The following is a 24,979-nucleotide window of genomic DNA, read 5'->3' on the forward strand; positions in this document are numbered from 1 at the left end:
TTTAAATATAGATACTGGGGATATTTCTATCAACCCAACTTATGATAACTTAATACAAAGAGAATCAAGTAATATTCCTTCTCATTTTAAACCATTACGCGTTAACTGTACTAAAAAATTAATGCATAGATAACAAAATAGGTTAGTCGACAGGCAAAGTTAATCACTATAGATAGAACTTTGTCCAGTTCAGTTTTTGAACAGTCATTTGTTTCTGGCTTGGTTTTGTTTTTCGGTGGAACAATTTTTTTTTATTTTGATTCCATGCCATCTTATTTCCAATGACTTCTCCATCTACAAAAAAGCATCATAACCAACAATTTCATACAAAAACCTTAGGCCGGCAAAGGGCCAAAAATTAGTTGGCCTGGCTTTACCATCTTTCCCACATAAACAAATGGAAGTAGCCAAAATAGAACTTACATTGCCCCAATATGTATTAGATACAGACACTCCTTCATCTTTAGTTCTAGTCCAAAGATTTTCCTAGCGACAGGCAAAGGCAGTGTGGTCCAAGAAATTATTGACAGAAAATTTATTTCGTAAACAAAACGTCTCATTAACAGCTCTTGTCCAATCACTCTGGCCTGAAAACCTAGACAAACCAGTTTAACAAACTGTGGTTAAATAAACCTTTTGGTAAAGCTGTCAAGCTGTTTTATGTCAAAAACTTAGTAGGCGTTCGCAGCACATGTGCCGTTTTCTAATCAAGCATAATTAAGACATTTTCAAACGAAACAATTATGCTGACTCAGGTGATTCAGAATTGAAAAAAGTACCAAGGACGGTGAAAATGTAACCTGATTAGTTCGGCAGTTTTTGGTAGTAGTAGACACAAATAAAAAAATGGCAAAATATCAGCAAAAATTAGCACAAAGCAGCTTAAGAAGGCCTAACTTTTTTTTAATGATTACAGCCATACCTTGTTATACGGCCGCTCCTTATACGACATTTCGCTATAACATCCTTTTCGATTTACGGCTTGTTGCCAATATTGCCAATCTAGAGGGTACACTGATCTGAAGTTTACCATTTCTTCATTGTCTTCAGAGTAAAGTCATTTAAAAAAATTATGTTTCTATACATACACATATTTTATATAACAAGAAGTTTTTGTTTATAAGTTATTGTTGGGTGTTGGAGTCTGTAATTGTTTTATGAACAAATGTATGTACTTATTATATATGTACTTTTCATTTAAATGAATTCAAAAGATAAAATACATTTTGAATGGTAAACCATGTTACATATTTAAAGCATTTAAAACCGATTCCATTGAATTTGTATGAATTTGTATTAAAATAATTGATTCGGCTTTTCGCTTTGCGGCCACGTTTTGTTGAACATATCTAGGCCGTAAAACGAGGTTTTGGTTTGGGAATCCGAATCCGAGTCGTACTTGGAAATCAACAGATTAATAATTTCTGAACAAACAGCGTTGTCAAACAATAAACTTTTTCGAACAAACAGCGCTGTCAAATTTAACTAATAAATTTGGGTCATTTAGTTTCACCATTCAACGTGTTAACACCTATGAAAAAATGGCACTACCCTAACAACTATATAATTTTCAAACAACTAAAAGAAAAATTTTATACAACAAGGTTTTCAGGTATAAATTTGCCTCATGGTTCGTTTACACATTGCGGAAATCCATGCGGAAATCCGTCTGTATCTGTTTAAACTATGGCTAAAATAACGCTGCATTTTAACGCAAAGATTTCAAATTATTGCAACAGCATGACCTATGTTCTTAGCCTATTCTAAAAGCTGTTGAACAATAGAGAGCCAAATGACACCGTTTTTGTTAGTTTTCTTATAGCCTGGGTGCGCAGGATCATAAAAGCAGCGTGTAGCCTTGAACCAAAGTTATAAGATGGTGTAGTTTTTGATAATCCATACTCATGATTTTATTCATTTAAAAATCTTGCCAAGATTCCGTCATGATTTGACCAAAACGTTGCGGAAAGCTAGACATTTTTTCTAGCACAAAAACGGACGGAATTTCCGCACGGATTGCTAAATCCGCATGAATTTCCGCAATGTGTAAACGAACCAACAGTGTTTTTTCGTGTCTTTTGTTCTTCAAAAATTTTGACGTGAGAAACGCTATTTAACATGATAAAGTATAGACCAGTTTGGTATTGTATAAACTAGTTTGGTAATGTGTGTTTGAATGCAACAGTCAAATTCCTCGATACGATTGACTGCGACTTGGTCCAGTGAATGACAAAAACAGAACACTGGCTTGACCCTGGGAAAATTGCCAAAGAATTAGGCACACTCAGGCCCAGAAAAAAAACGCTGACTCCAGCTGAGAAAAGTTTACCACCTTAATTCAGTCATTACGCATCAAAACTGGGTAGTCAGAAGATAAACAAGAATATTTTTTCCCTGCATTGGGATTGAAAATACTCCCCCCCCCCCCACCATAGCTTTCCATGGTAGCCAATATGAACGGAATCATGCCAGTTTAACAGTATTTTAATTTAGATAATAGGTTGACATTATCAGAGGCAATGCTTTAGCGTTACCAATTGTAAAGAGCCATAAGCCTTCATTGTATTTGTAAAATACATATTCCATAAAATGTGTACCCACCTTTTATCGAAGGTGTGGTCATAAAATCCTCTGAGGGGAATCACTTGATTTGAGACAAAGCCCTCGTGTTTTTTTTTTATTTGAGAAACTAAAATAATCATTGGCAAATCAGCCCTCTCCTACGTCTTTTTAGCTGCCCACCCCCTAAAGACATCCCGCCGATATTTTGAGATAGCTATTTTGTTCAAAATAGTTTGAAGGTCAAATAATTATGCCTCCAGAGATAACATACCTCCCCCCACAGCCCCTGGGACAAGGGCTTTAGGTTGTGCAGGTTAGCCATTGCTTCAATATAGGGTAGAAGTAGTTTTTGGAAAGGGGCATGTTTGATCCTAGGTCTTAAAAATCCTTAGGGTATTAAGATAAAACACTTAGGAAATTTGAAGTGCTATGTTAAACGTAATCAAAACACACTATTTGCATGCTAGCTGTCAAAACGGTGAGTCAGCAATAAATAAGGAACGGTTGAGAGTATTAAACTAACACTTTCTGGATATGTTGAGAGGGATGTTGAAAAGTCATTGAAGGACAACTCAACCCCCCCCCCCCCTCTGACTTTTTTGATCCCCCGTCAACGCTGATCAAAGTTTTGAAAAAGTCATTTTTCTTAAATAACAAAAAGGTCTAATAGTTATGGCTGCGGATATGCCATTACCCCCCTTCCTCGAGCCACGGCGCAAGGGTTATCAATTATGCAATTTGCCCATTGTTTACATGCAGGATTTAACACTGGGAAAGGAGGAAATGTTTGATCCTGGCTCTGTCCGAAAAGGCCAAGGATACTAAGATGAAACTTCAGGGAACGTTGAGGGAAGGTTTAATTAAATCAAAAGACAATATTTGCATCCAGATTATCAAAAGAGCGTGTCTACAAGATCTTAGGAGTGGCTAAGGGTAAACTTCCACTGCGAGTACTTGTGACTGTGACTAATTGGGACTGCAACTTTTTGCGACTGTGATTGGGACTACTTCTTACAGCTACTACTACTAATTTTTGCTGCGATTGCGAGTGCAACTCCTTGCGACAGCGACTATTTTTCATTATGATTATGACGACAAATTACTTCAATTACTATCACCTACAACTACTGACGACTGTGACTGCGACTGTGTTTGCGACTAATACGGCTGCGACTGCTTCTACTTGCAACTAAATAATGAAATATTGAAGAATTACTTGTTACTACTTTCAGGGAATGTTAGGGGACGTTGGAAATTGATCGGAGGGGACAAAGACCCTCTAGCCCCTGTTCAGAGGCGCCGTTTCAGCCAAACGTTAGGGTGGGCAAGCAATTGACATGGGCCCCGAAGCAGGCTTGTATAAAAAAAAAATTGCCTCTAGCTTTATCCGAAAAAAAAACTGCCTTCCGTGGGAGTTACCGTAAAAATTAAGGAAATTGTCTCAATTACTTTGCCTTTCCTTCTTTCGCTCTTATGCCATATGTTCGGAAAAGGCCAGATATCTGAAGAAAGCGGAAACGGTATGTGCGATGTTAAAAAAACAGCCGTTAGGGAATCTTCCACTTTTCCGAACCTACAACTTGACGAAAGCCGAACCTCTGTAGAAACTCACGCTTTGACTGAAGTATATTCTGTAGCCGAATTCTTCAGCTCGCTGCTTACAGTAAATACTTTAGTCCAAGTCGGAGTCACACTCCGGCTATGACGATGCAAAACTTTGCTCAATAAGGTATATTTACAAAATCAAAAAATACAACAAAATTTTGAAACAGATCAGTGGACACTCAAGGCAACAAGGGGAACCGTCGTGGTTTCATCTTCGCAAAGTCATCAACAAGCTGGTCGAAATCCAAGTTTTTAACTAAATCCTTCTCTGCAAAGATCAAAAGCAGGTGACTAAGACAATCATCTCCTGTGGTCGAGCGCAGATAGTTCTTCACTATTTCCAGCCCAGAAAACAAGCGTTCATTGCTGGCTGTCGTGACAGATAGTATGGCAGCAATATGAAGAACTTTGATAATTTCTGAATAGGCCACTGGAAGTGTCTCGATATTATCGATGAAGTCCATGAAGTTCTTCGGCTTTGCCTCCTCCTCAAGCATAAACGGCTTGGCAATACCAGCTTGGGCCTCAAGAAGAATCTGGTCAATGTCCATTTCAGAATAAAGTTCAGAGAATTGCTTAAGGAGCCCTGCATCCATGAACTTGGTAGAGATGGGGTCCAGAGCTTCGAGTGTACTGAGCACTGGAAGGTTATCTGTAAACCGTCTGTCGAATTCCGCAATCAGACGATCTACAGTCTCCAGGTATTCCCTTTTCAGTTCTTCCGCTAGAGTTGGAGCTCTATTGTCGGATTCAACAAAGTTTTTTCCTAACGTCGAAGTGGTCATGAATTCTTTCAGGTGTTTGATAATTTTTTGGGTTCTTCTAGATTGCCCCTTCTGACCCGCAGAGGAGGATCCGGTCGTGGGTCCATTCACGTCAGGTACTTCAATTTCAAGACCTTCAGCAAACTCTTTTGCCTTCTCCAAAAGCGATGCAAATGAAGTGTCAGATCGCAGTTCAGCTATTCCCTTCCTTGTTGCTTGAATCAAGGTGCGGGACCTAGATATTACCAGTTCAACTGCCTGAAGCTGCTCAGAAAGGGATTTTGTCGTCCTCAGAATTGCTTTCATATAGAGCAACTGGAATATAACTGTGAAAGATTCCATTTTTCTCTGGAGCCCCGCTGCTTCTGCTGGAGCTTCACTATCAGCTCCCTCGCTGACTGCACACAGTACAGCCAGAACACATTCATATCGGAGTCTTATCTTCGATATTGATCGATACCAGTATGACCATCTTGTCGTAGCACTCCTTTCTAATTCCAGGACTGGCAGTTGAGTAGCCTTTTGGGACTCAACAAAAAGCTGATGTCTGGTGTTGCTGTTGGAAATGAACGTGTACAGATTTTGGACTAACGAAAAAAATGGGCCAACAGTCCCAAAGCCTTCAACGCAGTTTGCAATGAGAAAATTTAGTCTATCCGCATGGCAGTGAATGTATATTGCTTGTGGCGCTTTCACTCTCAGTCACGCTTGAACACCAGAGAAGGAACCGCTCATCACCCTTGCTCCGTCGTAGCACTGAGCAACACAATAGTTCCAGTCGAGACCAAGTTTCGCAACTGTGTCGTGAAAGAAGCTGGCTAAACTCTCAGCATCTAGGCTTTTTATATGGTAGCATCCTATTGGTCTTTCTCATACTTTTCCCACGTCGAAGTACCTCAGAAGAATGGCGAGTTGTTCTTTCTTCGAATTATGTTTTGTCTCGTCGACAAGAACAGCAAAGTATTTGGCACGCTTAACTTCTTGCACTATTGTAGACCGAAGCCTAGATCCGATAACTGAAATTAGATCGTTCTGGTATTCGTGGGACGTATAGTGGCCGTATCATCTTTGTAGCTTGTTGAAAAGCGTGGGATAATACTCGGCGAGAAGATTGCAAATTTCGACGAAATGTCCTTTGTTTGCCGAAGATTCAGTCTCATCGTGGCCGCGAAAGGCTGTACCCAGTCGCCCCAGTACGGCCGTTACTTTCAGTAAGGCCCTTACGTGTTCCCTGTTTTCATTCATCTCCTTATTCCTGTCCGTTGACAAAACAGATGCGATGGGTTGCATCTCCTTGGCTTGTATAGCTTTGAACTTCGTCCACGAAAGTGCACTGTCCCTGTGGCGGTCACTTTTCGCATGCTCTTCTAGAACCCTTAAGATTTCCTTCCATCTTCTAGCGCTGGTCTCGACGAAAGGCCCCGCCCCGTATCTCTGTCCGCGAAGGGTTGACGTGCCGCCAAAGTGTCTGTAGCAGAAACAGAAAACCGAATTTTTCTTAACTGAGTATTCAAGCCAAGGATGCTTTCCATAATACGAAATATTAAATTGACCGTCTTAGCTTACCGTTTGCTAAAACCTGTGCAGGGTACCGTAGCAGCTGTGGCTGATATGGATGGTCGTGGGAAGATGAAGAAATATCAGTAGGACCACTTGAAAGATGATGCTCTTCATCTCGAGTCGTATCTTGTCCAGAGTGTGCCTCTTGAGCAGTGACAGGCGCAGTGTCTCTTTGAGTCGTCTCTTTATCTACTAGCTCGGTCTGATCGACCACCACGTCCTTTGAAGGACCCAAAGTGACAGCAATGGATTGTTCGGGAGCTGAGTCAGGCACCTGAAAGATATACCCCATGGTTAAAAGCCACTCTTGTACTTTGAAGCACTATTGAACTCATATTCAACACTTAAACAGTTGCTTTTTTTAGTATGCTAAGTCCAAACTGCGTAGCAGTTTCCGCTTTTGATACAGCAGGTCGGGAAAAATAATGCTAGAACTCGTCGATGTTGTGAAAGTTTACTAAAGTATGTTAAACTTCGGAAAAAACAGCAAACTTCAGCAAAGCCAGAGAGGGCGTTTTTCGGATGACTATACGTGCGTTGATCCTTATCTACCCGTAAAGACAATAATAGAAACTTTGGTCCTAATGCAATAGCGACCAAAATCGCAAAAAGCCTTTGTAGTAGTCCTTGAATAAATGATTCGGATGTTATGATAGATTGCAAATAAACTAAAGGCGCGTTCAATTTGGTGTAGTTTCAGTTACGTCCTTCTCCGTTGTAGGCTTATTTGCATTTTTTCTGCCACGTTCTCCCATTTAGCCAGAAGAAATACTGATAATGTGACCGCCAAACAGGTTCATAATTTTGATCAAATGGCGAAACGTGAAGCGTGACTACAGCAATTCGAATGCGGCTTCATATCACCAGTCGGCATTGTTGCAAATCGAATGCTATAAGCACTGCCAAACTGTGTGGTTCCATCAACAGAAAAAAAGAAAGAAAAGAAAAAAACGACAATCTTTGGCTTATGCCCCTCAACCGATGTAGCATTGTTATCCATAAAATTAACAGCACTGCCAAAGTTTGTGTTTCCATCAATAAAAAAAAAGAAAGAAAAGAAAAAAAGCGACAGTCTTTGGCTTATGCCCTCAACCCATGTAGCATTATTATCCATAAAATTAATAGTGCTTTGAAGAATAAAAAAGAACAAAACAACACAACATAGCGCTAATCTAAATCAAACAGTTTGTTGTAGCGAATTGTAAGTAAAGAGTGACCCGGCTCAATGGTAATCGAAACTGTAGGACATGGATTTTTGGTACCAATAGATACATTAAAAGAATCAGATTTCAATGCTGATTTCAACTATATATCTTTCATCAAGTTTAGTGCTACCCATCAAAACTTAGGCGCCTGAGAAAATTTGGCTGATTTTCGAAAAAAGGGGGAAAGACCCCCTAAAAGTTATAGAACCTTAATGAAAATCACACTATCATATTCAGCGTATCAGAGAACCCTATTGTAGAGGTTTCAAGCTCCTATCTACAAAAATGTGGAATTTTCCATTTTTTGCCAGAAGAAAGATCACGGATGCGCGTTTATTTATTTTTTTATTTATTTATTTTTTTCCCAGGGGTGACTGTATCGACCCAGTGGCCCTAGAATATCCTGAGAGGGCTCATTGGAACGGAAATTAAAAGTTCTAGTGCCCTTTTTAAGTGACCAAAAAAATGGAGGGCAACTAGGCCCCCTCCCACGCTCATTTTTGTTCCGAAGTCACCCGATCAAAATTTTGAGATAGCAATTTTGTTCAGCATGGTCGAAAATATGATAACTATGTCTTTTAGGATGACTTAATCCCCCGAAGTCCCCGGGGGAAGGGCTAAAAGTAATGAACTTTACTCAATGTTAACATATAGTATTGGTTATTGGGAAGTATACAGAAGTTTTCAAGAGGGTTTTTTTCTGGTAGTGGCGGGGGGGGGGGGGGTCGGGGGTTATGTTGGAGGATCTGTCCATGAAGGATTTTTTCATGGGGGAAGGGAAATTGCCATGAAGGGGGGCGCTGGACTTGCCAGCATTATTTATTGGTTATTGGGAAGTATACAGACATTTTCAGGAAGTATTTTCTTCTGGAGGGGGGGGGGGGCTGGAGGAGGGGGTTACTCGGGAGAATCTTTCTGTGGAGGATATTTCTTTCGGGTAAGGGACATTTCTATGAAGGGGGTGCCGGATTTCCAAGCATTATTTAAAAAACGATCAGAAATTAAATTAAAAAAAAACAAGTTTTTTCAACTGAAAGTAAGAAGGAACATTAGAACTTAAAACGAACAGAAATTATTACGTATATGAGGGGGTTCTCCCCCAAGTCAATACCTCGCTCTTTACGCTATAGTTTTTTTTAGTGCTTTCAAAAGAGCTATCTATTCTAATTAAACGGCCTTTTTGATTCAGGGGTTTGTGAATTAAATTTTTTTTAACTTTAATGTAAAGAGCGTGGTATTGACTAAGGAAAGAACCCCCTCATATACGTCATAACATATGCGTAATAAAAAAAAACAATAAAAAAAACAAGCGATACGGCTCAATAGTTATCGAAACTTTTAAAAACGGAATGTTGATGTCAATAAATGTATAAAAAAATGGGTTTATAATGCTGATTCTAAACATATAAATTTTATGAAGTTTAGTATTACTCATCAAAGGCTACGAGCCTGAGAAAATTTACCCGATTTTTTAAAGAGGGGGGAAACATCCCCTACAAGTGAAAGAATTTTAATGAAAATCCCACCGTCAGATTCAGCGTATCAGAAATTCCTATCACATAGGTTTCAAGCTCATATCTGCAAAAATCTGCAACTTTGTATTTTTTGCCAGAAGAAAAATATACGAATATAGAAGTTAGTTACGTAAGTTAATTTGTAAATTACATCATAACCAAATTTAGAGACATCCATTTAGCAAAAGAAAAGTAAAATTTTTATGCAAATTTTGTTTACTTATTTAATTAGGTGAGCCAAAATAAAAGCTGTATTAACTAAAAAACGATCAGAAATTAAATAAAAAAAAAGTTTTTTAAACTGAAAGTAAGGAGCGACATTAAAACTTAAAACGAACAGAAATTATTCCGTATATGAAAGGGGTTGTCCCCTCCTCAAAGCCTCGCTCTTTACGCTAAAGTTTGACTCTGTCTCACAACTTTATTTTTTAAAACAATAACAAACTTTAGCGTTAAGAGCGAAGCGTTGAGGAAGGGACAGCCCCTTTCATATACGGAATAATTTCTGTTCGTTTTAAGTTTTAATGTCGTTCCTTACTTTCAGTTTAAAAAACTTGTTTTTTTATTTAATTTATCGGAAACCAGGTCTACTGCATATCCAGTATTATTTTGTACCTATTATTTTTCAGTAAAAGGCTAGTTAATTTTAAAGATAACTATACTGCATTGGTAGAGGGGCTATAATTTTTCTTTTATTAAAGAAGAATTAAAATGACAGAAAAAAAAGGAAAGATCTAAGAAGAAAACTAGAAAGTAAAAGAGGCTACCTAACTTCTGAATTAGCTTTTTTACAACAGTAAAAAGGAATTAGCTTTTTTTTAGCGCCTTAGGGAGTTCCCAAAGGGACCAAGCTGGTCAACTGATAATTCCTTTGAGGTGATTTTTGGCGTTTTCCTACCAGGCATGCTGGAACATTTTGAGGGACTGTCCTTTCCTGAACTTTAAGAAGAAAATTTACTCCTATTAATAGAAAAAATAAAAAATAGTCTTTCCGATAATATATGTTTCATTAAAACTGAACAGCTCTATCTCTGGGACAGACCGCGAGAAGTTATATGGTTTTTCTAAGATTTCCGGGAAAGTAGGTATCAGCTTTTAGTTTTGTGTCGATTATTCGAATCTCTTATCCAAGCTCTACAAGCCAGGGCAAGACTGCCAAATCAATTATAAATAGTTTGGCCAGACAAACTAAAAAAGTCTATAATGGGCGAGATAAGGTGAACATTTAAGGTACCGCATCCCCTTAACACCATATAAACTACCCAGCGCGTTTCATAATAGTAATTTTGGTCCACCATATCGCTAAAAAAACAAACGACTTAATAAAACACAGATACTGTAGGTTACTTACTTGCCGAGCCGGTTCACTTGGCTTTTGCTTCTTAGTCCATCTGTTCAGAGAAACTTTCTTTTCTGCCTCTTTCTCCTTCTTCAATGCTACCAATTTACGTTGTCGAGCTCTTGACTAACTCAAGAATTCTCAATGGCTGTTCAGCTACTGATATTAGATAGTAAACTGGCGAACTTAGCGAATAATACATGGGTTATATATGGATGGTCTTACGGTTTTAAACAAACTCATTCATTTAAACTGATCTGTATAATTTCCCGAATTTCCTTTTTGCCGCTCCCGACAAGGATTCCGCTCCCGACAAAGATGCCACTTCTAAAAACAATTGCACCCTTCCATTTTATAAGACATTATAGGATTACAATTCAACGGAATCAAAACCAAAATACTTGGTCGGCACGAAAACTTAAGCCTCCAAAAATAAGTAGAAAGTAAGTAGATAAGTAGATTTAATATTTGGAAGTAGAATAGTCCATAAATAAGTATTCTACTACCAAAATTAGTAGAAGTAGAAACACTGCTCATGATAGCACATAAGAAAGATGTTGAATCAATAAAATCAGAAACTTATCTGTCACTTCAACCCTTGCACGACCCAGTTACACAATTAATCTCATTATTATCTAAGTTAATTTACATATAAATGTAGCAGTTTCAAAATTTTGACTAATTGCTAATTCTAATTTTGTTCCTGTATATTTTGTAAAAAGAAAAAGAGGCCTTTTTGGGAGGAAGCTTGGGTCCCCCAGAAAAATTAGGGTGGGCAATGGCCAACCCCTGCCCCCCCCCAAATGGTGCCCCTGCCCCTGTTAGATGCCCTTTGCCTCAATACCCGACATCTTGAATTGCCATTTTCTTCAAAATAAACAAGAGATCTAATAACTATGACTTCGCAGAGGCCAAGCCCTCTACAGTCGCAAGAAAGGGCTATAAATTGGGCAATTTGCTCATTGTTGACATACAAAATCCTAGATGGCGCAATATCTTATCCTTGGTGTGTCCAAAAATACTAAGGGTATTAAGCTAAAACTTATGGCAATGCTGAGGACGATGTTGAACTAAATCAAAAGACACTGCGTGCGTCCAGGTTATCAAAAGAGCTTACTTGTGAGCCCGACTACTTGTGACTGCGAATATTTGCGACTGTGAAAACGTGCGACCATGAATACTTGCGACTGTAAACACTTGTGACTGCAACTACTTATGGCTGCGAGTATTTACGGCTACATGCTACTCCGACTACTGCGACTATGATTACTTGTTAATCTGACTGCGACTACGAATGAAACTAATGGTGACTCCTACTATGACTAATTGAAATTGTGACTACTCGTGACTGCGACTACTTGTGACTGTGGATGTGACAACTAGCAACTGCAACTCCTACTGCTTGCGACTGTGACTACTACTACTGTTGCGATTGCAGCTGTGATAACAAATCCTACAGCTACTCTTACTACTACAGCTACATCTATTGAACTAAATAAAAACAGTTCAAGTGCACACTACTTGTCAAAATGGCATAGTGCATCTGGTTTATTGGGTTTTCTGGTGCATCTGGGTTCACCTACGATAGATCAAAAACGGCTAGGGTAGTGAGTTAAAAAAAATTCAGGGAATGCTGGGGGGATGTTACACTAAATCAAAATTACGCTAGGTAAGTCAAGGTTGTCAAAAGGGATTAGCTAGGTGTATCTACATTGATCTCCAAAGTAGATACAGTTGTTAAATGGAAATTTTTAGGGAATGCTAAAGGGGGTGTTAAATTAAGCCAAAATACACTATATGCATCCAAGATATCAAAAAGGTATATCTTCATTATTTTAAGATAGGCTATTAAGTTAAAAATTCAGAGAATAATGTGAGGCAGGTTGAGCTTGAAGCAACTATAGGCATCCCGGTCGTCAAGTTAGCGTAGCTGCAATATCTCAGGAACGGCTAAGACTATTAAGTTGAAACTCTCAGAAAATGTCGATTGGGATGCTGAACTAAATCAAAAGAATTGATTCAGATTGTCAAAATAGGATGTCTGCAATATCTTGGAAAAAGCTAAGGATATTAAGTTAGACTTGAGGGGAATGTTGATCGTAGTCAAAATACAATTACACGCATCCCAGTTGCCCAAAGCGCGTATTTGAAATTTATCAGGAACGCCAGTAATGTTTTGTAGAAACTTTCTGGAAATGCTGTCAGGGATGTTGAAATAAGTCAAAAGACACCGCTTGTATCCAGTGTTTCAAAATGCCAAATGCGAAATCATAGGCAGCGCGACAGCGCTGCCTATGAAAAGAAAGATGTTGGCACAACGTATTATTTTTTTTCTTGGTTTTAGACCAGGGCACTTCGTCTCGAAGGAGTTGTCGTAGAAGCTTCAGAAAGGGCTCCTTCAATTGAAAATTGGAGTGGCTTGTGCCCTTTTTAATAATTGATTGGATAATAAGTGAAATAAGTGATTGGAGGGCAACTAACAACCCTCTCACGCCCACCTTTTCCCCAAACACATCCAATCAAAATTTTGAGAAAGCCATTTTCTTCAACGCAGTTTTAAGTTCTGGAAATTAGGTCTTTGAGGATGACACCCCCCCTCCCCACAGCCCTCAGGGCAAGGATTGTAATGTATGCCCTGGGGGGATATAAGGTTTTTATAGAACGCGTTGTCGTAGAAACTTCAAAAAGAACTCATTCGATTGAAAATTTGAATGGGTAGTGCCCTTTTTTATTGTCGAAAGTGATTGAAACAAAACTAACACCACTTCCACGTCCATCCTTTCCCCAAACGTATCCCATCGTAATTTTGAGATAACAATTGTGTTCCACGCAGTTTAAAGTTCAGAAAATTATACCTTTGAGCAGGACACTCTCCTCACAGTCTTCAGGGCAAGGGTTAAGGTTTTTATTGAAATCTTTGTCGTAGAAACTTGAAAAAGGGCTCATTCGATTGGAAATTCAAAAGGCCAGTGCCGTTTTGAATAGTCGAAAGTGATTTAAGGGCAACTAACCCCCCTCTCACGTCCATCTTTTCCCAAAACACATCCAATCAAAATTTGAAGATAACCAATTTATTCAACGTAGTTGAAAGTTTTGGAAATTAGGTTTTTGAGAATGACAACCCCTCCCCCCCCCCACCTACCTAAGGGCAAACATCGTATGTTTTGCCCTGGAAGTATGAAATGTTTTTATAGAAACCGATGTTCCACCAACTTCAAAAACGGCTCATTCGATATGAAATTGAAATGGTTAGTGCCCTATTTATTAGTCGAAAGTGATTGATGAGCAACTAATCCCCTCTCACGCCCACCATTTTTGCAAATACATCCAGTCAAAATTTTGAGATATCCACTTTGTTCAACGTAGTTGAAAGTTCTGAAAATTGCTACTGTTGATATCGCTCAAGCTATTAAGAACATGCAATCTAGCTCTGTTGATCAAGACGAAATTTCTTCTTATCATCTGAAAGTAGTTTGCCCAACTTTGATAGATCACCTTCAGCTGCTGTTTCAGATGTGTTTATCCACTTCTATGGTTCCCGACAGTTTTCTCACCTCGGTTTTGAAGCGTGGAAAAACTTCGCCAGAGTGTAGTTCTTATCGACCTATTACTGTTTCGTGCAATCTTAGCAAAATTTTTGACTATATTCTTCTCCCTTTCATTTCAGAAAATGTTAATTTTGGTGAAAACCAATTTGGCTTTCAAAAAAGGCTGTGATGTCGGCACGCCCATCGTGTTCTACCTTCCCTCCTGTTGCAATCTGTTAACAATAAATCTCCTCTTCATATCTGTACTCTTGATCTTTCGAAAGCTTTCGATAGAATAGTCCACTCACATGCACTCTATTCCCTTTTTTCCAACAATATTATCCTTTCTATTGTTGTTTTGTTACGGTACTGGTATTCGAACTCTTTTATTCGGGTAAAATTTAATGGAGTAGTTTCTGATTCAAAGGTGATTCGACGTGGGGTCTGTCAAGGTGGTGTGCTTTCTGCAACTATTGTTAAGTTATGTATTGCTCCTATCCTTTTATCTTTGCCTTCGCTTTGATTTCTGATGGAATTGATGTCTCGTATCTCGCTTATGCGGATGATGTTCTCCTTGTCAGTCGTTTTAGGGCTGGGCTCTCACATTCTGTCAGCTGGATCTCATACTAGTTCAGACGGATTGGGCTTATGTTGAACGTTGATAAGTGCGAATATACTTCATTTAATTCGAGTGCGAGTATCCCTCTTAGCTGTGTTATTTTCTTTATTCCCTGTGTCTCTTCTTTCCGGTGGCTTGGTCTTCACATTACTAATAATCTCAAAACACTGTGGGCGCTGACAGTGTCTAATGCGAAAAAAATTCAGATAGGATATTCAAAAAATTGTTGCAAATAGAGGGAGGTAAAATAGAAAAGCGTTTGGGAAAATATATTCTTCATTTTGCAATCATTATATTCTTTTTTTATCTTGTTTTCTTCCGGTGCTGAAGCCCAAAGATATGAATTTTCTCTAGTTTTATTATTTTTAGTTGCCTTGTGACATTTTGTCACCCATTTTGTGGAACATGCATCTAATATCATGAGGCGACCTTCCTGATTTACGGGAAAAAGTCACTGCTTGCGGGAAAGAAACCGTTGTGCATTGTCAGTTTAATATACATATACTGATATTTAGTAATCAAAATTTTAATATTATTTGATTTATTAAAGTTACAAAAGTAAAAAAATTTGTATTTTTTTCAGTAAAGTGCAAATTATGTTCTGGCCATGGGAAGGCATAGGGGTTTTGAGCCCAAATTATGTTAATTCCTGCTCGTTTCGAGTTTGACTCGGTTATTTGTTGTAATTTCTCTTCGTTTTGGGTTTCATTTATTTATCGATGCTGATTTGTGGTAGTTTCACGCTTGGTAGATTATTTGTTTTTATTTTTTCTCATTTTTTGTTTGAAGGAGTTCTTAACTTTTTTTTGAAGAACTTATTTTGTGGAAAAAGTTTTTTTTAATTAATATCTAAGAACGATGAGGATTGGACGCAAATAGCGACGAAGACCACACTGCCTATTTGTCTATGATGAGGATTGGCTCCATTTTGGCACTGGCTGGCCCGGGGATTTTGAATTGCTATTCATCTTTTCTGAGAATGACTGTGTGCAACATCGATGAATTGCTGCAAAAACATTTTTTCGAAAATGCCTTGAATTCCCTTGTTATTTTTTTCTTGTGTTTGTTTGTATTTTTTTTATCATTAGACTTAAACAGTGTTCTACTTAATTCTGTCTTTGGTATTTGCAAAATATAAGTTTAATGTTGCTAAATATTCTGTTAGATAGATACCTCTTACTTTTTAAGAAAGCATAACCTTAAATAATTTTATACATTTCGTTTTAAATAATATAAAACAGTATCTAATGTTGTTTTCTTTTAGGAATCAGATTCTGAAGTTGCTAGGCCCTTAACAGAGCCTCCGGCGAGAAACCGTCCAAAATTCCGAAAATATGGTGCAGGTGACTTTGTATTTCTGAAAGTACTTGGGAAAGGCAGTTTTGGTAAGGTAAGGTCATATATTGAGCCAGGATACTTTTTAGAATTTCAGACTTCAAAAATATTGTATACAATTCACACAACATGAAAATATACAGTTGACCACGTAGAAAAGCACCGTCCGTTCCGCTGGGTAACAGTTATCAAAGAGTGTGATAACACGCTATAAGTAAGGAGCGACTCGGCCCTATCGTAACCGCAACTTATTTGATAAAATCTTATTTGATTTTATTCGATAAAAAAAAGCTTCTTAAGAAAAGTAAAGAGTCATATTAAAACATGTTATATACAGACAGACATGTCTTATACAGATGTTATATAAGCAAAACAGACATTAAAGTGAAAATATGTTTTAATTTTCATAATAACAACAACAACAGTAGAAAAAATACCATCACAATACTAATCAAGGTTTTACAAAATAATAACGGCTCCTCTTAGTACTATTATGGTACCATAGGCTACTCTTAGTACCATAATAATATCAAACAGTTCGTGGTAACGAGCTGTAAGTAAGGGGAGACCCGGCTCAATAGTAGCCAAAACTCTAAGAAATAGAATTTTGATACCAATAGATATATCAAAAGAATTGAATTTTTATGATTATTTCAAAAATATAGGTTTCATTAAGTTTAGTCTCACGCATGAAAGGTTACGAGCCTGAGAATAATTGCTTTACTTTCGAAAAAATGGGACGACACCCCCTAAAAGTCATAGACGCTTAATGAAGATCCCACCATCAGATTCACCGTATCAGAGAAACCTATTGTAGAAGGTTCAAGCTTTCATCTGCGAAAATTAGGAATTTTGTATTATTTTTTTTTACCAGAAGAAAGATCACGAATGCTCGTTTATTTGTTTTTGTTTTTTTTTTAGGGGTGATTGTATCGACCAAGTGGTCCTATAATATCGTAAGAGGGCTCATCCACACGAAAATTAGAAGTTCTAGTGCCCTTTTTAGGTGACGAAAAAGTTTAGAGGGCAGCTTAGCCCCGTCCCCACCCCTTTTTTTTCCCTTTTTTTTAATCTTCCTCACAACTCTACCTTTTAAAACAATAAAAAACTTTAGAATTAAGGAGGAGAAATTATACATGATAATTCATATACGGAATAATTTCTTTAATTATATAAATCTTTAATTATATAAAATCTCTCATTATTACATATATAAAGGGGGGTTGCCTCTAAAATAATAGCTGCTCCTCTTGGTACCATTATCTATATGATTTGAGAGTCTGTGTAATTTTACTTTCCCATGGTCCAGTCTACTTCACTGGAAAGTTTTACACATATCAGAGAAATCAATATTTTGCACATTTTATGGTTATCCCATCACTAGTTAATACTGCCCACTTCTTTCATCTTAGAATTGTACGACCGAGGGTGGATATACAGATTTATTCAGAGGAAACCCTATTGGGCCATGGTGAGACACAACAAACCAACAAAAAAAGGTACAACAACAAATGTAAACTGACAAAACACTAAAACTGATTATTCAAGAAAATCTTCAAGATGATTCAAACCTACCCGAACGAACCATCCAATTATTTATATCTAAATAACATTTATATAACATATAATATTTATATCTAATATAACATATAAATAACATATAACATTTATATCTAAATAACACCTACTTTTCAAAATTTCCAAAATGCAATAAATATCCATTAAGTCACTAACTGACTGTGGACAAAACAAGTATGGGTCTATTTTGGGCTCAAGAATCAATGGATATTTATTCAAGTAGCTTTTCTCTTCAATGTCCTTAGGAAACGTTTTTACCGTCCTTTAGGCCCCCTTGTCTTTATCTGCATGCCCTGTCGTTCTAAGTCAATCTGAGGAGCAAAAAATCTGTTTGCCCAGTTTCAGGCGTCTTATGTAGCAACATCAGACCTTTGAAATATTTTGTTTTCATTCAGGTCTACCCAGTCCTGCCTACATGTCTTTTAAATTACAAACTTCTCAGAGACGAAAGAAATTTTGGGCCTATTCAGGGGTTTCACAAATCAGAGCAACCGAAATGCATTCCAAATTTGGGCTATTAGTCCGCCCTAGAAAAAGCAGTGTTGCCAATACAGAAAGAAATAAAATCATTAAGTAGCTAGTTTGCAACAAGAGAAGTATACTTCGTTTTAAAAATGTTTCGTTTAATTTCTTAGATAATCCTTTCTTGATAAAAGTGCGAGTTTTGCTAGTTCGTGTGTCTTATTGTCTCTAGCCGTCTCATTCTCCTACAGAAGAGGTTATTAATTTTATTTCAATTTATTTGTCTTTATTAAGTGTATTTAACTATAAACAAGGGGAAACTAGGGAAACAAATCCACGTGTTCCTGTATAACTATAAGACATATATTTCAGGTCCTATTAGCAGAGCTTAAGAACACTGAGTGTTATTACGCCATCAAATGCCTGAAAAAAGACGTCGTACTTGAGGATGATGACGTGGAATGCACCCTTATTGAGCGCAAAGTTCTGGCACTTGGCACTAAGCACCCATACCTGTGTCATCTATTTTGTACTTTCCAAACAGAGGTTTGTCATATTATCAATAGAGTGTGACGACAGAGAAACAGAGAGTTTACTTGTAGAATGTCGTGAATCCAATGTTTTTTATTCCTTTTACTGGCTAAATATTTCTAACAAAAGGAACAATAGGTTTTTGAAAGGTGGAGTTAAATGTCTCTTCGAAAATTTCACTTTCTAGTTTGTATATTTTCTGCTCAGTATTATTAAGCCTGCTTTTAAATAGGCGGAGCTATTTTTCCCCCAGAGATAAGGAATAGTTTGATTGGCTAACAAAATCTAACGAGATTAAAGTCCAAAGAAGAATCTGAAAATCCAACGAAATAAAAAAATATAGCAGAAAATCCAACGGAACTTTTTAACAGCTAAGATTTAACGGTTCCAAAGTTGATTTTGGTTCCACGGTTTCCTTTGGTTCCGCATTGATGTTTATAGCCTGAGTTCATTTAGTAACAACTGTAAAATATGACAGACAATTGGCACATTAAATAAGGATAAAAGCAAGTCTTAATTGGGAGCAGGGCCGTCACGTATGGGGGGGGGGTAGGGAGGAAGCCCCCCAGTGTTTTTGGCCACTCAGTAAACAAAGAAATCGGTCAAATTGTGGCGCTTTGCGGCACGATTTTTCCGACGCCACTAACATTTTTTGTTCAGTTCATTAAAGACCACGAAAATATTGACATGTCATCTACAGAAATTTCGAACTTGATCGGTAAACGCCGCAGTTTTACTGACTCCTGCCGTGATTTTACAGATGGTGTCACAACTTACTATTTGGTTGAATAATCAGCATTTTTTGCTGTGATTTTACGTATTGTATTCGAAAAGGACATTATGCTAATTATATTGACAAAAACAGTCGGTAAAAATTGCCAGCCAGTCGGTAAAATCTCTTGCTCCTCCCCCCGCCCCAAATATTTTGGCTAGTAATGACACTGACTGGGAGAGGGGGGTTAGAATTGAGAAATGTAACCTATATGAAAAATAGAAGAAGCTTTGGGATAAGCCGACGTTCTATGGCTGGGTCTGATTGCCCCATAAACTTGACTAGTTCAATTTCAAGTTCCATTTATTTCCATAAAATAACAATAACAAAAACAATATCCCAAAGGGCTCAATGGCTCGTTATTTGGGAAACGACATAGAATAAATGAATAATGTTAAAACTTGGCATACATATACTAAACCATGTCTAATTTATAAATCCACAAGGAAAAGAAATCAACTCACCGACCGTCCACACAGAACAGCGACCCTCCTATCACCCGACAATAAAAAAAACAATTTAAAATTTTCTACATCATCGAGGATCCAACGCCAACATAACACCCCCCCCCCCCAAAAAAAAAAATTAAACCATAAAACAACAAAAAATTATTTAATATTTACCTTTAATAAGAAACTTTTCGTATGTCTCTTAAAGGAGCAGTATTCGTGACTGACGGATCTCAGCACAAACCAAGTTCCAAGCACACCCCACAGTCACGACCAGACCAAAGTCTGAACGAACCGAGGGAGTAGCCGGAATCATCACATTCTCCCAGTTTCGAACTGTATACAAATTTACTTCCCCTACTAGTTTAAGTAGTCCAGAAAAACAACATGGGAGATCTCCATGGAAGAATTGATATGCCAATGAAGATAGAGATATAACATAAATATCTTTAATCTTAAAGAGATCGACAGGAGTGTGCGCAGTCGACTGGAGAAGTCTTACTGCTTTCTCATGAAGAACATGAATGTGAGCAAGTACAGAAGGAAATGTAGACATCCACACAGACGAACACTAACATATAATGGAAAATGAGAGACAAATATGAAAGACGGAGTATAGGAAAAGGAAATAAACACTTTAATTTTCGGATGATTCCAAGTCCACGGGAAATTTTCACTCTTATTACTTGAACGTGCCACTTAAACGATAAATTTTCATCCAAAAGAACACCCAGGAATCGCACATATCGATTCGGGGAGCAGCTCACACCTGTACGGGAAAAAAAAAAGAAAGTACGACTTTTTTACATTTAAAGCTAGTTGATTTATGTCAAACCAATTGAGTATCTTCTCAATCATTTCTTGAAGCCTTAGAATAACTGATGACTCATCCAGAGCTGTAGAACCTAGAGTAGTGTCATCTGCAACTGCTACTTATTCTTCTCGACTATCAGATGTGAACGCCGACGCAGTCTGAGAGTAAAAAGTTTTGACACAATCCACAGCAAACAATGGTAATTGGGGTGTTAAAAAGTCTATAGAGGTCGTTCACACAGATCAGGAAGAGGGTTCGCCCAAGAATAAAACCTTGGGTTACTCTGTATTCAATTGGAACTTGTTTGTCTGTATCTTCCGTTGCGATAGATCTATCAATGAGGTATGAAGAGAACCAAGACAATGCTTCCCCACGCACACCATGATGAGAAAGTTTACCAATGAGGATCTTGTGTGTAAGGCTGTCAAAAGCTTTCTTTACATCAAGAAAAATGGCTGCAGGAATAAGACTAGAATATGATGATCTTCTTATAAACTGAAGAAGTTTATTACAAGCATGTTCTGTTGAATACTTTGCGTGAAACCCAAACTGATGCTGATGGAAAAAAATTGTTTCAAGAAATCTCACCAGACGTTTGAGCATTGGCCTTTCAAATATCTTAGAGAATACTTACAAAAGAGAGATCGGCCTAAAGTTCCCAGGATCTTCACGGTCACCTCCTTTAAAGAGAGCTATCACACGCTATAATTTAAGACGTTGGAGAAATACTCCTAGTTGAAATGACCTATTAATCAAATGGCAAAGTGGGGTGATAATCGATGGAAGGATATGTTTAATTGCTTTAGCAGAAATTTTGTCAAAACCTGCTGAAGAATTCTTTAAAGACAAAACAATATTTGTAATTGCATCGTAACGTAGTTAACAGTTACTGCACCGTAACGTTACTGCACCAAAACATCCTCAAGAACCATTGATTTCAAGCACGGGGTGCCTAGGAACTGCTTTCGAGACTGTGACACAGAGCAGTAGGAAACGCTATTAGCCTTGTTTTCCCTATCTCCGCAAAGAATTTGTTCATATGGTGTCGTAATTGGCCTTTTTCAGTGAAAAGTTGATCGTCTAGCATGAGAGACTTAGGGAGACCTTCTAGTTTTCTGGATGGCCGACTAACTTCCTTAATCACGTCCCACGTCTTCTTTATATTTTTTAATCAACAAATCTCTTTGTAAAATATACTGGTTTAGCTCTCCGAAAAATTTATTTCAGCATATTACGGTACAACTTAAATGCTTCTAATTTAGCATCACTGTGTTACCATCACTTGTTCTGCTTTCCCAAGAAAAAATACATTTTAGTCTACAACAAATATAGCTGGATGTTAATTATGACTATTTTATTTAAATGATCCTCATTCAAAATATTTGAACTGACAATCATATTTTTCTAACCAATACAAATAAATGAGCCTTTTCATTCTCGACGTACCGTGATAAAAACCAAAATCTTTTTATTATATTGTTCTTGTGTGATAACATTCATTCCCAGCTGGGTAGTAAGCGATAATAAGTTTCAAAGCTGTGCTTTTTTGGAGTTCGGACTAAATCTAAACAATGGGAGGGGAGGGGACCCCAAACTATTTTGGTCCCAAAATTTACTAAAACTGATTGTCTAACCGTAACGTAATCTTATAATCAGTAAGATATATTTTACTAGTAATGCTTGTGAGAATCAAATATCGGTGAAACTAAAAAAAAAGGGGTGCGGTTTGTTCTTGCAGTAACCTTATAATCGTAACCTTATAATCAGTAAGAGATATTTTACTAGTAATGCTTGTGAGAATCAAATATCGGTTAAACTAAAAAAAAGGGGTGCGGTTTGTTCTTGCAGTAGCCTTATAATCGTAACCTTATAATCAGTAAGAGATATTTTACTAGTAATGCTTGTGAGAATCAAATATCGGTGAAACTATAAAAAAGGGGTGCGGTTTGTTCTTGCAGTAACCTTATAATCGTAACCTTATAATCAGTAAGAGATATTTTACTAGTAATGCTTGTGAGAATCAAATATCGGTGAAACTAAAAAAAAGGGGTGCGGTTTGTTCTTGCTGTATCCTTATAATCGTAACCTTATAACCAGTAAGAGATATTTTACTAGTAATGCTTGTGAGAATCAAATATCGGTGAAACTAAAAAAAAGGGGTGCGGTTTTTTCTTGCCGTAACCTTATAATCGTAACCTTATAATCAGTAAGAGATATTTTACTAGTAATGCTTGTGAGAATCAAATATCGGTGAAACTAAAAAAAAGGGGTGCGGTTTGTTCTTGCCGTAACCTTATAATCGTAACCTTATAATCAGTAAGATATATTTTACTAGTAATGCTTGTGAGAATCAAATATCTGTGAAACTAAAAAAATGGGGGCGGTTTGTTCTAGCCGTAACCTTATAATCGTAACCTTATAAACAGTAACATATATTTTACTAGTAATGCTTGTTAGAATCAAATATTGGTGAAACTAAAAAAACGTAGTGCGGTTTTTTCTTGACGTAACCTTATAATCTTAACCTTATAATCAGTAAGATATATTTTACTAGTAATACTTGTGAGAATCAAATATAGGTGAAACTAAAAAAAAGGGGTGTGGTTTATTCTTGTCGTAACCTTATAATCGTAACCTTATAATCAGTAAGAGATATTTTACTAGTAATGCTTGTGAGAATCAAATATCCGTGAAACTAAAAAAAAGAGGTGCGGTTTGTTCTTGCCGTAACCTTATAATCGTAACCTTATAATCAGTAAGAGATATTTTACTAGTAATGCTTGTGAGAATCAAATATCGGTGAAACTAAAAAAAGGGGGCGGTTTGTTCTTGCCGTAACCTTATAATCGTAACCTTATAATCAGTAAGAGATATTTTACTATTAATGCTTGTGAGAATCAAATATCGGTGAAACTAAAAAAAGGGGTGCGGTTTGTTCTTGCCGTAACCTTATAATCGTAACCTTATAAACAGTAAGAGATATTTTACTAGTAATGCTTGTGAGAATCAAATATTGGTGAAACTAAAAAAACGGGGTGCGGTTTTTTCTTGACGTAACCTTATAATCGTAACCTTATAATCAGTAAGATATATTTTACTAGTAATACTTGGGAGAATCAAATATCGGTGAAACTAAAAAAAAGGGGTGCGGTTTATTCTTGTCGTAACCTTATAATCGTAACCTTATAATCAGTAAGAGATATTTTACTAGTAATGCTTGTGAGAATCAAATATCGGTGAAACTAAAAAAAGGGGTGCGGTTTGTACTTGCCGTAACCTTATAATCGTAACCTTATAATCAGTAAGAGATATTTTACTAGTAATGGTTGTGAGAATCAAATATCGGTGAAACTAAAAAAAAGGGGTGTCGTTTATTCTTGCCGTAACCTTATAATCGTAACCTTATAATAAGTAAGAGATATTTTAATAGTAATGCTTGTGAGAATCAAATATCGGTGAAACTAAAAAAAGGGGTGCGGTTTGTTCTTGACGTAACCTTATAATCGTAACCTTATAATCAGTAAGAGATATTTTACTAGTAATGCTTGTGAGAATCAAATATCGGTGAAACTAAAAAAAGGGGTGCGGTTTGTTCTTGCCGTAACCTTATAATCGTAACCTTATAATCAGTAAGAGATATTTTACTAGTAATGCTTGTGAGAATCAAATATCCGTGAAACTAAAAAAAAGAGGTGCGGTTTGTTCTTGCCGTAACCTTATAATCGTAACCTTATAATCAGTAAGAGATATTTTACTAGTAATGCTTGTGAGAAGCAAATATCGGTGAAACTAAAAAAAGGGGGTGTCGTTTATTATTGCCGTAACCTTATAATCGTAACCTTATAATCAGTAAGAGATATTTTACTAGTAATGCTTGTGAGAATCAAATATCGGTGAAACTAAATAAAAGGGGTGCGGTTTGTACTTGTCGTAACCTTATAATCGTAACCTTATAATCAGTAAGAGATATTTTACTAGTAATGCTTGTGAGAATCAAATATCGGTGAAACTAAAAAAAGGGGTGCGGTTTGTAATTGACGTAACCTTATAATCGTAACCTTATAATCAGTAAGAGATATTTTACTAGTAATGCTTGTGAGAATCAAATATTGGTGAAACTAAAAAAAAGGGGTGCGGTTTGTTCTTGCCGTAACCTTATAATCGTAACCTTATAATCAGTAAGATATATTTTACTAGTAATTCTTGTGAGAATCAAATATCGGTGAAACTAAAAAAAAGGTGTGTGGTTTATTCTTGTCTTAACCTTATAATCGTAACCTTATAATAAGTAAGAGATATTTTACTAGTAATGCTTGTGAGAATCAAATATCGGTGAAACTAAA

At 37.0% G+C, this 24,979-nt stretch overlaps 1 protein-coding gene across 3 annotated transcripts in view; it reads left to right on the forward strand.

The window, feature by feature from the left end:
* Pkcdelta (Protein kinase C delta) overlaps nt 1-24,979 on the forward strand; it is a 260,317-nt gene that overhangs the window by 178,902 nt on the left and 56,436 nt on the right. For all 3 annotated transcript variants that reach the window (XM_089100650.1, XM_089100649.1, XM_089100648.1), the window contains 2 exons: nt 15,960-16,085; nt 18,443-18,616. In XM_089100650.1, coding sequence (XP_088956776.1) covers nt 15,960-16,085; nt 18,443-18,616 — 300 coding nt within the window. The remainder of the gene's footprint in view (nt 1-15,959; nt 16,086-18,442; nt 18,617-24,979) is intronic.

The sequence above is a fragment of the Artemia sp. Qi Xiang Cuo genome, chromosome 14 (assembly GCF_049724085.1).
Source record: "Artemia sp. Qi Xiang Cuo chromosome 14, ASM4972408v1, whole genome shotgun sequence".
Classification (NCBI taxonomy): domain Eukaryota; kingdom Metazoa; phylum Arthropoda; class Branchiopoda; order Anostraca; family Artemiidae; genus Artemia; species Artemia sp. Qi Xiang Cuo.